The sequence below is a fragment of the Oryzias latipes genome, chromosome 17 (genome assembly GCF_002234675.1).
Source record: "Oryzias latipes chromosome 17, ASM223467v1".
Lineage (NCBI taxonomy): Eukaryota > Metazoa > Chordata > Actinopteri > Beloniformes > Adrianichthyidae > Oryzias > Oryzias latipes.
Window position 1 is genome coordinate 6,163,695 of NC_019875.2, and position 13,004 is coordinate 6,176,698.

Sequence of the window (13,004 nt, forward strand, 5' to 3'; positions counted from 1 at the left end):
TATTTATAAAGCATTTTTCATATGAAATAATAAGTGCTTTACATTAAACAAAGCAAAATAAATAACATAAAAAACAAGCATTAAAATAAAAAGAAAAATAAAGGTAGTAAAAGATTAGCTAAAAGCCAAGTTAAAAAATGGGTCTTTAGCCTTTTTTTAAAAACTTCGATGCTCTCTGCGGCTCTCGGGTCCTCTGGCAGACAAAGTATGTTGGACACACTAAACAATTTTAAATTATTCTAGGACCCCTGTTGTACGTATGAGTATGAATGAGTGTTATTTTACTTATTCATGGCATGATTTTGTCATGTTAATTTTTATTTTATTTTATTTGTTTTTGTATTAATTTTTTCCTCAGTTATGTGTACTGGTTACAAAGATATTGTTTATGAAGATAATCTGATTGCCTGTTTGGTCATACGTTTGCAAATAAAGTAAAAAAACACTTTTAAATAAAGTGGTACTGTACACATATATATATGTATATCTTCATCTTCAAATACAAACAAATAATGTAGCAAAGTTTAACAATGAAGTGAAATAACAGAAAAGAGAATTTTATTTAAAATAAAATTTAGGGGTTTAATATATGGGTCTGCTAATTAGAAATAATTGTAAAACTTTTGAGTAGTCTGGTTATCTGGCAATGAGAAAGCCATTAAAACACTTGATCTTTTGATCTTGATCAATGTCTTTGTATAAAATGTAATAATAACGCCCTGGCTTGTTCTTTTCCTGTTATATTGTACTGTTTTGTATTGGATCGTTGTGATCAATAAAGTTTTTGAAGAAAAAACGAGTAGTCTGTTATGAAATTGTTAAAATGTATAAATCTCATCCCTTCTTTTCTGATTATGGATATGACCCAGCAGAAGATTTTTGTGAGGTGAAGGCCATTCAGAAGGTTCTTCTTAGTAATGCCATGCCCCAGCCCTCTCCCTGCACCTCTCTGTTCTTTTCCCTCGTCATCATCAGCTGATCATCTCTCTTTCTCTCTATCATCATCATCATCTGAACTTCTCTCCTCTTTCTTCTCTGTTGGGACTGACTTCTTTTGTATGTCTGCACTTGTTTTCCCAAAAAAGGTGAACAGGTGGTCAGCAGAAGTTTAAACCAGAATGAGCATCTGGGTTTTTGTGACTTTAATAGTTTAATGATTCCCACCTAAAGTCATCTCTGCTCTCTTTGATATCACATGGATCACCAACCTCATGTCTGTCTCCTTCACATTTGCCTGTGTTCTTCTCCACTAAATCATAAGGCCAAGCAACAATTATGTCATGTTTTAAATAAAAAAGTTTTTTTTTTAATTAAGAATACTATTTAAAAATGGCAGACTTGGTATGAAATGGCTTTGCCCTGAATGTCCACCATAAGACCAACCTGTTTCTTTCCTCCATCTGTCCTGATTCTTTTTCTCTTTTCTCGTCTGTCTCTCCATCCTCACAGCTGTTTGATATAAACTTTGTGTTAGAAAGATTTTAAAAGAATACAGTGACTAAACTATGTGTAAAAATAGAAACGTTTTTAAATTACATTTTTGTTGGATATCAGTTAGTGGTGTGATAGAATAAAATATATTTCTTTATTGTTGTTAAACATCTCCAAATGTTTAACTAAAATTCAAAATGTTGTTCAGTCAAAGTTATATTAAAATCAAAAGGCTGTAAACTAAGTAGTGACTCAAAAAAGAAAATTATCCCAAATTTTAACAATATAAAAAGAAACAAAAACACCATCTAACCCACCATCACACATACTACTGCCCACAGGAGCAGCTGTTATCATCATTTAGTGCTGTTTCAGTCATAGGATAAAAACTTTTCAGTGTTTTGGTACATCTAGTTAAAGAAAATATTTAAAACAAAATCAGCACAAACAAGCTCCTTTATTTTCTCTTCATGATTATTGATGCTGTAAGTCCTGCTCAGTACAGCTGCAAGAAACTTGTGAACATTTTACTGGTAGCTTTAGCCTGGAGAAGCGGCTGCGGCGGGGGCACCCAACCAGGGACAATGTGCTTCTGTCGCTGATCGTATCGTGTAAATATATGTGCACAAACAGCTGTGAAATTTAAAAATACGGGCTATAAATAATTTTCACAACTTCGGTTTGGCGCCCCCTTTGGCCGGCGCCCCTATCAACGCATTCACTGCATACCCACTTTTTGCACCCCTGGTGCTGTCCGGCAGTTCGATATAACTCATTGTCCAGTTCAGGGGTGTCAAACTCATTTTGGTTCGGGGGCCACATTCAGCCCGTCTGATCTCCAGTTGGCCGGACCAGTAACGTAAAAGCAAAATAAAAGCTTTGTTTTAGTTTTTTTACCCAGTTGGAAATAATACCTCAACCAACATAGTAGCCTAATCACTTGGGGCCAATGGATCTCAAATAAAATGAATTTCATTTAAAAAAAAGTTGGTCTACATAATTTTATACAGACTGAATATTTGACATCTGACACTGAAGCAATCCAAATGGGGCCACAGAAAAAAACGAAACACTGTGCCTAAAATATAAATGTCCAAACCATTAAAAATTTAACTAAATTAAACCTGCTTACGTTTGTGATCATAAGAATTTAACCTCCCTTTCTCTCATCAAACTTCACCCGACTGTCAATATCAGGATTCAAATCCTGTGCAGAAACACATTTACTGTCATTCAATTGTGCAAAGCACAATGAAATGTCCAAGAGTCTTTTCCTGGTTTCTGCCTGAATTGTATGGCAACACCTTCCTTCTTCCTGACCTTTGATGGGGCGCCATCAGTGACCAGAGTGAAATCACGTGACCAGTTCACACCAACATCGTCTGGCACAGTAACTAGAGAGCTCACCATGTCATCAGCTGTTGTTGTGTCTGTATATATCTGTGATGTTGGTGTTTTCATAAATAGCAACCGAAAATGCAATAAATGACTGGATTCCTTCATTTGGCGTCCAAGTCTCCTCAGAGATGTTGGATCTGCAATCGTAATCCTTGACAGACTCATGTTGGCAAAGGTGGACTGCTTTTTGGGGCACAAGTTCAACTCTGAAAAGGGTTTGGATGTTTGCATCAACGTGTTTACAATAAGGTAGCTGTCACTGCTCCATCACTGACGTCACAGCTGCAGTGAATGCAAACGGTTGTTTTTCAGTCCAGCTAATAGTTGGTAATTCTTCTCTTTTCTTAATTGCAAATGGTGAAAGTTTTCTTTATAGTGAGTCTCATAGTGGTGCTAAATGTTATATTCTTTCAGCACTGCGACCTGTTGATGACATACCAACCATCGGGGTTTTGCATTCAGCTTTGTGGAAAAAAAATTCTGTCCATTTTTCATGGAAAGCTCTTCAGTCCATTTTTTGACAACATAGGGAACCAAAGTGATTCTTACCCAGATGCAGAGCTGTTAAGTTTCGCTTTTTGGTTTCACCTGTTTTGCTATTCCTTTGCTTCCCCTAGTGGCGGAATTGCGCATTTCGGTTATTTCTTTAAAAAATCATAACTCCCCACAGGAATGGACTAGAAACTTGCATTCTTTTTTGTTCATCCTTATGATTTTTACTTTACGTGTGTGGGCCGGACTTAACCACCTGGCGGGCCTGACACCCCTGCTCCAGTTCTTCATACCTGAGACTCTTTTTTGATGTCTATCACTGATGGTTACTGGATTCTGTTCAGGGAGGTTGCTATGTTCTTTTCTCAGAGAGAGACCAGCCACTGCCGGGCATTGCTGTTATTTGCTGTCTCTTTCTCCCATATACTTTTTCCAGTACTGTTCAATTTCAAGCCTTTGTGCGTCTGCTCAGCTGTTTTTATACCTTAACGTTAAAATCGACGTCGGAAAGTCACCGACGTGAGTCATCTCGTAGTCGAACACTCTTTGATCGGGCGGATGACCAATCGCGTCCCTGTTTTGAAGGAAGTAGCCGAATGCTAGCTTCCGCCGCTAACGCGCTGCAGACTTTCTGACTGTAGTTTCCCTCTGACATCGCTGTTATTCCATGTAAGTAACATCCTCATAGATGTGCAGGCAGCATTCCAGACTTTAGTCATGTGATGTGCATTCTAGTTGTATTGAACCGCCGCTGTTCAAAAACAAATTTGCACAACTGAAGAAGAAGTAAGTCTGCACATGAAAGTGATTTAACAGTAGTCCTAGTCCTAGTACTACTAGTCCTAGTCCTGGTCCTGGTCTATTCTGTCCTGCATGTTTTCCACGTTTCTGCAGAAGCGTGATGGAAGCTCGTTTTTCATCATTGTTGCTGGAAAGCATGCAGGACGGTGTCCCCCAAGGACCAGAGCTGGGAACCCAGTGCGTTTTCCTGAGAGGATTGGGAATTAAACAGGCTTATTGCTCAGCAGACTCAGCAGACTCAACATGAAGACGAATAAATCCTACAAACTGGTGCTGCACAAGAAAGGTTTCGGCGGAAGCGGTAAGCAGAAACATCTGCACGTTTTCCTAATTTTAGTCAGAGTCATGGTTTGGTTGGAGTACCGTTTGAATATACTCGTTTTGTCAACAGATGACGAGTTGGTTGTCAACCCCAAGATCTTCCCTCAGGTTAATTTAGGGGATGTCATTGAGATTGCACATCCCTCAGATGAATACAGGTGAGGCTGCTTGAACAGCATCTCTGATGTCCGTCAGCTGCGACTCCATTTCACCGCCTTCTCCCTTTGGAATCTGCAGCCCTCTCCTGCTGCAAGTGAAGAGCCTGAAAGAAGACCTCCAGAAAGGTAAAGACGTCCAGTCTGATCGCCTTTGCTTGGCTGGGGTGGAGGTAGGCGTGTTTGGAGATGCCGTTCCTGCAAAGGCTGAGGAAGCAGAGCACATCGTTTCTCCATCCCTCCATCCACCTTTTGTCTTCTGCATGTTTAGGGTTGAGCACAGAGGAGCAACAGTCTCTGTAAAGGTTCTCAATCCTCCTTCTCCTCTGCCACCTCGCCCAGCTTTTTCCCGATTTGAAAACATTGCCAGGCCAGCCAAGTGATGCAGTGTGTCCAGCGTGTTCTGGGTCTGCCACAGGACCTCCACAAAACTCGCTCAGAACGCCTCCGTAGGAAAGGAAGTCCGTGTCAGTCTGCTAAATGTTCCAAACCCCCCAGATTGCTCTTCAGATTGGTTGAGAAAAGCAGGGATTTTACTGAGTTTTCCACAATGTCTGGCTAATTTCCTGTAACCCTGATCTGAGCAATCCATGCTAAACCTGCAGCAAAGTGTTGGAAGTGCAGGTAGGAACATGAACCAAACGGAGATGGTTGTCTTTCAGAACAGCTGTCTTGCCATATATTGACATTTTGTTAAATGCTGCTAGGGAGGGGCTTTCTGGCCCTGCTTTTTCAGATAAAGACGTGGAGTTGTTTTTAAAAAATTCTCAAACGTATTCCTTCCAGCACCGGACGGCCAAAGGTCAGCCATTCTTCTTCCACAGCGTAGGTCGTACGTTTGGCGTGCGGTTTTCCCTGCTCGATAGTGGAGCCAATCACGCCATTTTCCTCCCATACCTGATGGTTAAGGCTGCAGTCGTGCGTTGCGTTCTGGGTTTCATGCGTCAGACTTGCCCTGTAGGCTCCACGGTCAGCTTCTCAGCCGTCCTAACTCCCTGTGGAAGGACACCGGCCTTCCTCGCCTGTTTGGGAGGACAGAATGTCATCTCTGTTCATGACTTTCTAACGAGGCTTTAAATGCAAAAAGTAAGAAGTAGTAGTATTGTGACCTGGTGAACAAAGGATGCCGACGTCCCGATACTCACATGGGCTCCCTGTGAATTATCTTTTGCCCATCGTCACTCAGAACCCACCTGTCTTCAGAAGGTAGAGCAGAGTTTGGATCAGGAAGATGATCGGAATTCTGCGAAGCAGCAAGTTTGACCTCTTCAAGCCAACAGAACTTTTGGTTCTGTTTCTCTTTTGATGGACGTTAAACCCAGAATCCTTTCTCTGCTGAGTGACTGAAGTGTTGTTGATGGATTTCTGTTTTCTTTCACTAAGCTCAGAAAAGAACGTCAGAACTGAATGAACGGGCTCGGTGGTTTTAATGGTCATAAAGTCATTAAAATATTCTCCTCCTGTTGTTTTGTCGGTTTGGAGAAAGGTTTGGAGTTTTGACATTTTGTCCCACAGAGACGATCAGTGTGGATCAGACGGTGGCTCAAGCCTTCAAACTGCGTGCATACCAGGACGTTATTGTCAACATTGTTGATCCTAAGGTATGTTTTCTCAGGGCGACACAGCTACACACCTGTTGGTTTCCCAGAATGTGGAATATTTTTTGTATTTTTCCTTCAAAGGATGTGACGCTGGATCTGGTGGAGCTGACGTTTAAGGACCAGTACATTGGCAGAGGCGACATGTGGCGACTGAAGAAAAGCCTGGTGGTTCACGCTTCCATTCATCTCAACATGTTTTTTTCAACACGGCTTAGTTTTAATTTGTTTCTTTGAATTTCAGGTGAGCACTTGCGCTTACGTGACTCAGAAGGTTGAATTTGCTGGAATCAGGTAACTTGTTTTTTGTTTTATTTGTATAATAATACTTGAAGGAAAAGATAATTGTAAAGATATGCCACCCCTTAGTTACAGTGGGGCTAAAACAGAATTAGTGCCTTGGTGCCCGTGCATTGACGATTCTGTTAAATATTGACAGTAAAACATCCTTGGATTTTTATTTTGCTGCTGTTTTCTTTTTCAGAGCGCAGGCCAGTGAACTGTGGGTGAAAGGGGAGAAGGTGACCTGTGGTTACATCAGTGAGGAGACCAGGGTGAGTGTTGCCTGAGATTCAGCGGGGGAGGAGCCTAAAATCCCTTTGAAAAGAAGGGGTATCCCAGATGCCGTGGGCCAGCGTGAATGTATTCAGGGCCTGGTCCTGTTCCTCAGGTGGTGTTCAGATCCACGTCTGCCATGGTCTACATCTTCATCCAGATGAGCTGTGAGATGTGGGACTTTGACATCTATGGTGGGTTCAGAAAATTTCGTTGCCATGGGAACCTAATACTTGAGGCCGAGATTGAGTTGAGATGTTTTGCTCTCAGGTGACCTCTACTTTGAGAAGGCTGTAAACGGCTTCCTCTCTGACCTTTTTGCCAAGTGGAAGGTTTGAGTTTTGGCCTCCATCTCATGTTTGTTTTTCCCTCCTTTTTATGTTTTTCACTATGTCAGAACAGATAATTAATGTTGTTTCAGGAGAAGAACTGCAGTCACGAAGTGACCGTTGTGTTGTTCTCACGGACTTTCTACAGTGCCAAATCTCTTGGTGAGTCTTTTACATTCTAGCAGCATTTGCAAATGTTCTGGTTAGTGTTTTAAAAGAAGACTGTTTGTTTGTTCAGAGGAGTTTCCTGAGATTCTGAAAGGCTCCATTAGACAGGATCACGAAGGACATTTCTATGAAGACTTCTACAGGTAAGTCCTTAAGTTCCTTCTCCACTAGTTGGTCAGCTTTCAGCACATCCCGTCAGCGGTCGCCTGACTCACTCAGGTGGTTTGGCGGACAGTTTTACTCCTGATACCCTTAATGACACAACCCTGTATTTTATCCTGGCTGGGGACCGGCACAGGGAGACCCAGACTAGGGCCCAGTTGTGACTACACACAAGAAACGAGCAGCAGGATATGTTCCAGTGCAGCTGTGGATCCAGACGACTTGCAGATGCTTTCAAACACTTTGATATTGTCACTGATGAACCACATGAAGCTGTTGGTCCTGAGATGATCCTTCTTCTGGGTTCTGGTTGGCATGGTTTTCTTCAGAGCTGTTGAACTAAAAATAAGTTAATTCAGTTATAAATAAAATCATATTAACAGCCTCTGCGATGTCACACAAAGATGGGGGCTCTGCCTCCGTCACGAAGATGCTGGCTCCTTGGCTGGCCCTCTGCTTAAGCAGTGTCCTCAGGGGGCCCCATTCTGAACTGGGGGCCTTCTGCAAGAAACTGCTCATCCTCTCCTACAACTGAGCTACAGTGGAGAGAAGAGTCTCTATCAACAGAGAGGTGGAGTTTAAATAACATGCTTGGAGGCCCTGTGGTCACACGGAAGCTGGTGCGTGATGACATCATACAACATGGAGGTGTTACCCAGGTCAGACCCCTGGCTGGACAAGAAACATGCTGTTGACCCACCATGAGGATTCTGATTCTCTTTTTGCGACCCTCTACCGAGACGCTTAAACAGACACTGGTTTAGCAGCAGTCAGGACCAAATATCGGGTCCAGTTGGACTTAGACAGGTTGAAGGCAGAAGCCCGGGCTCCTTAGAGGACGGGAAGGGAGGACCAGCGTAAGTAGTCCAGGCTGAAAAGACGTCTGAGGTTTTGGTCAGGGATGCAGACAGACTGGCAGAGGAGGCTGAGGGAAAGGCAGGGAGACGGAGATCCGACCGAATATCAAGGTCCAACCTTCTGAGGAGACGATGGCAGAAGTGGCTGTAGTGGACGAAGAGATTGGTACCAAGAGCCAAGAGAGCCGAGCTAAGAAGGTGATTTTGTTTGGGTAGGATGTTCATCTGGCACTTTTGAAATTATTGTTTCTTGTATTTCACATTCAGAATCACTGTAGAAATTATTGGTCTGGAATCCAAGGATTTCATTTTTCTTCATCAGCAGGGAATTAGGCAGAAAAATTGGTCTTTACTTTTTAAATGTAAGGTCTTAAAAAGTCCTAAATGTAACTCGAGCAAACGTAAAGGACCCCTGAGTTAGGCAGCAGCCTGAAGGGTCTTACCCAAGGACCCACACTGGATGAAGCTCATCGCGCTCTCTGGGAATCGAACCCTGGTCTCCACGTGTCAGTCCTACATGCAGCCGACTGAGCCATCATGCCGCTTCCATTTGCAGAAGTACTTCTGAAATGCTTTTGGCCTCTGAGTTTATTTTTTGCTTTTGTTTGTTAAGGAAACCTTTTGTGCTCTGTTCTAAAAGGAAGTCATGTGTGTAGATCAGTGTCATGATTTTATTTTTGTGTTGTAACCAATCCCATTGAGTAGTATATTCAGAACGACTTTGAAACACAGCAGAGGGTGGGGGGTTCCAGTCCTCAAAGAACAGTGTATCTGCATCTTTTCCTGATATCTTTGCCCTACTCCTGCCTGATTACCTGGATCAGGTATGTCCAGCCAGTTAGAACAGGTAGTGTGGGAGTTCTAGCAGGAACGTGACCCTCAGTGTCGCCATTGTTCCTGGTTGTGGTCTTGCTGGAAGTTTCTGTCTGTTACCATGACAGCAAAGACCTGGTTGGCATGAATTAAACGTTTAAATTCAGGATAATTGAAGCATTTTGCTCCTCTGCATTACCAAGTGTATGCAGTCTGTTGTCTTTACAAGTAAATAGACTGAAGAGTCGTCCTCTCCGTAACCCGTAGAGGTACTGTGGTGGCGGCTCACACTTTGAAGACAAACTGTCTCAACTCTTCTGGAAGTCTCTCGAAGGGGTTGAGGAGTGTGACTATGGGCTGTTTGGCTGTTCCTCCAGAAGGAGGGCCTGGCTTTCAGCCTTCAGTCTAATAAGGTTTTAGTTGAAGCAGGACTTTATACAGGCCAATAACGCATTCCTTCATCCTGCAGTGAAGCATCTCTCTTTGTCACGTTAAAGCAGAGGAGTTATTCTAGCATGCTTCTTTTCAATTTCTTGGTCTGCTGAAGCATTCATGATTCCTCCTAGTGGATCTAAGGTGCCACATCAAGTTTTTCAAAAAAAATCAACCCCACATAATAATACTCCTTCTGCCAAAACCTTAAAGTTGGGATGGTGCAGTCAGACTAATCAGACTAAAGTTGTTCTCCTGACTGTTGAACCCAAACGGTCCTTTAGATTGAAGCGCAAGTATTTATTCTGGAGAACATGTCTCCACTTCTCTAGAGTCCGGTGGTGGTGGACTTTATACCACTGCATCCAAGACTCCTCTATCTATAGTATACACCTCCTGATAGCAGGTGAGGCTTTACCATCAATGGAAAATTGATGCACTTGAATTGACATAGATTTTCCTAATTTTATTAATCAATAGTCTTAAACCCATTCAATGATTTGATTTAGAGATTGAACTGAGCACAGGGGTGGAAAAAGCATCCCATGAGGCCTGCCCATGAGCGTCACTTCCTTGGGATTGGCAGAAAAAACAACTGGAGTTGAAGACGGCTCATTTTGACATTTCCTCGTGTGTTTTAGAGTTGTGGCACAGAATGAGAGACGAGACGAGTGGACATCGCTGTTGGTCACCATCAAAAAGCTCTTCATCCAGTATCCAGTTCTGGTGCGGCTAAAGGAAGCAGGTATTGCTCGGAGCCGTTTTAGGTTCCAGGTTGTGGATCCAGTTGACTTTTTGTGTTTGTTTTATTGGCTGCAGATGGTTTTCCTCTGGGTTATAACTCAACTGCTGCACAGGGAAACTACCTGGAGGCCATTAACCTTTCTTTTAATGGTGAGTAGCACAGAGCCAGTGAAACCGCTGGTCACTAGACACGGATGTCAGACTCATTCTGGGTCATTTCTTTGCCCGTCTCATTCCATCCTCTTGTTTCAAGGATTAAGAGCTGAAAATCAAAGACACAAATGAGAAAAACGATTGGAGAAAGTGTTAATCTGACAATGAAAAAGGACAAACAGTCCTATTGAGAGGTGTTTTTGAAATCACTGTCATACTGCAGTTTGTTTCATTCTAACCATATTTCTGATTTACTTTGACTGGATTGATGTTAGTTTCCGCCTCATGTTTACTTCAGGGTTCAAGTGTCACCAGAGGAGGCAGTGTAATTATTTTCTCATACAAATAAAAAGAGAATCATTTTAGATGGAGGAGAGAACATGTGTTTGAGAGAAAGAACACCAAGACATTTTTAAGATACATTTGTGGCCAAACGTTATGAGAATGACACAAATATGGCCAAACTTAGACTAGCTGCTTCAGATTTTATATTGGTGGCTTGGTAGGGGTGTAACGATGAATCGACTTCTATTCCTTCGATCCAAACAGTTCAATCTGTGTGAGGCAAGTTTATCAAATCAACCTAAACCGTTAAAAATGGACAATGGACAATGTAATAAATTGGTCATCAATTTTGGAAGATACCATTTGGATTGAGGTGGGGTAAGTTTGGTACAAGGTAAAAAGGACCAATCACAGCGGAAAACACTCATGTGACGTCATCAACACGGATCAGTCAATCATTCCAGTCCAATGTGTGGAAAGACTTTGAATAAAGTCATGTGACCATCCAGTGTCTAGAATGTTCCCTTTGGATTCTCTGGATGTGGAAAAACAACAGTGGGCTGAACTTTAGTAAACTAACATGTGAATGGATTTGACATTCATTCTAGTTTACTTGTTTATTTGGACACATTTCATTTCCACTTGAGGATCTGGAAGAAATCCAAGAATCTGGAAAACTTCACTGTTCAGGAATTTCTGTCTGAGTCTCACTGCTGGAAGTTTGGATGAAGATGATCTGGATCCACTTTAGGTCAGAGGATCAGATCCAATCGGATCGATCAGAATGAACCAAAGTGAATTGGATCTTCAACCACAAATGATGATATGAAATGAATTGTTACAGCCTTAGTAACTAACAAAACTGTGTTTTTCTCAGTGTTTGACAAGCACTACATCAACCGTAACTTTGACCGCACCGGACAGATGTCAGTGGTCATTACGCCTGGAGTGGGAGTGTTTGAAGTCGACCGTCTACTCATGATTCTGACCAAACAGCGAATGATTGACAACGGTGAGCAGGTCTCTGGTTTTCTCACAATGAGAGAAGGAAATGTTGACGCACGCTTGTCCACTTCTAGGTATCGGCGTTGACCTGGTGTGTATGGGAGAGCAGCCGTTGCATGCTGTACCATTATTTAAGGTAACAAGCGCAGAGAAAAAGAAAAGTTTTTATATACACATATATATATATATATATATATCTATATATATAGATATATATATATATATCTATATATATATAGATATATATATAAATGTTAAAAATGTGTGTTAAAATATATTATCTTTGATTGATTTGATGTTATCATAATCTCTATTTTTATCTTTCTGCAAGAACTGAAAATTAAAAGATGATTTCTCCACAGCTTTCTAATTTGCTATGTTTCTGTGTTTGTGGCTTTTATGAGCAGAAACCCCAGTTTATGTAAACGCAAACAAATACATGAAATCAATCACACAGTGGGCCCTAATGTAGATACTACAAAAGTTCCAGTTTTGAGGAGTTAAGGAAATGAAAACTCTGTTCTATGACATTCAAGTTTGAAACGTGTCTGTGTAGACATCCTATGTGTGTGTGGTTAAAAAGAAAGGTGTGTGTGTGAAAATGTTTATATATGTATATATATATGGTCTGTCATCTGAAGCTGCACAACAGGACCAGCCCTGGAGACTCTCGTGTGGGAGACGACTACAACCTTCCTCACTGGATTAACCACAGGTAGAACATCTGGGCAGAATCATGCTTGTAGTTAAGTTGTCTCTTTCACTTTTAACACACTTTAGAGACATTTTTGAATGTGCATCACACAGAGGATGTCCATGTGGGTGGAGTTTCTGGGTTCTACAGCAGTCAGTACTGTTGAAGCTTGTCCAACAGAGAAACACTGAACAATCGGGTCACAGGAGCCCCAAGTCCTGGTCTGAAGGTTTTCTGAAAGTTCTCCTCCGTACTCTTATTTACCACTAAAACCGCCAACACTGGACACGCAGCCGTCATAACAGAGCCACAGAAGACGCAGTCGTCATCATGTGGATGGTCTCTAGGAAGAAGACGACCCGACTGAAGCAGAGTGACGGTTCAGGCAGGTTTTTGTTGGGGAAACCACAAATACATCCATGTTGTATCTATCATGCAAACGGACCGGTAAGCTGGTGGATGTGATGTGTTCTTGGGCCTTCTCACCTTTATTGGCAACACGTCTGGGCAAAAAGCTTCGTATAAACTGAATGAGTCACGGCTGAGCCGGAACCGACACGGACTGGTTGCAAAGGCGAGTGACGTTCATGCTGATGGTCATGATGGTTTAA

General features: G+C 42.0%; 1 protein-coding gene across 8 annotated transcripts in view; it reads left to right on the forward strand.

The window, feature by feature from the left end:
- Window positions 1-3,870: 3,870 nt before the first annotated feature.
- Window positions 3,871-13,004, forward strand: part of depdc5 (DEP domain containing 5) — a 30,586-nt gene continuing 21,452 nt past the window's right edge. For 6 of the 8 annotated variants that reach the window (XM_023964804.1, XM_023964810.1, XM_023964809.1 and 3 more), the window contains exons 1-17: window positions 3,896-3,990; window positions 4,350-4,423; window positions 4,514-4,601; window positions 4,681-4,727; window positions 6,114-6,199; window positions 6,281-6,364; window positions 6,441-6,490; window positions 6,681-6,750; window positions 6,867-6,945; window positions 7,022-7,083; window positions 7,173-7,242; window positions 7,319-7,391; window positions 10,154-10,257; window positions 10,332-10,406; window positions 11,572-11,706; window positions 11,774-11,835; window positions 12,341-12,414. In XM_023964804.1, coding sequence (XP_023820572.1) covers window positions 4,366-4,423; window positions 4,514-4,601; window positions 4,681-4,727; window positions 6,114-6,199; window positions 6,281-6,364; window positions 6,441-6,490; window positions 6,681-6,750; window positions 6,867-6,945; window positions 7,022-7,083; window positions 7,173-7,242; window positions 7,319-7,391; window positions 10,154-10,257; window positions 10,332-10,406; window positions 11,572-11,706; window positions 11,774-11,835; window positions 12,341-12,414 — 1,217 coding nt within the window. In that variant the 5' untranslated portion in view covers window positions 3,896-3,990; window positions 4,350-4,365. Of the gene's footprint in view, window positions 3,991-4,257; window positions 4,424-4,513; window positions 4,602-4,680; window positions 4,728-6,113; window positions 6,200-6,280; window positions 6,365-6,440; window positions 6,491-6,680; window positions 6,751-6,866; window positions 6,946-7,021; window positions 7,084-7,172; window positions 7,243-7,318; window positions 7,392-10,153; window positions 10,258-10,331; window positions 10,407-11,571; window positions 11,707-11,773; window positions 11,836-12,340; window positions 12,415-13,004 lie in introns of all 8 variants that reach the window. The other 2 variants (XM_023964806.1, XM_023964805.1) reach the window with 2 other exon arrangements.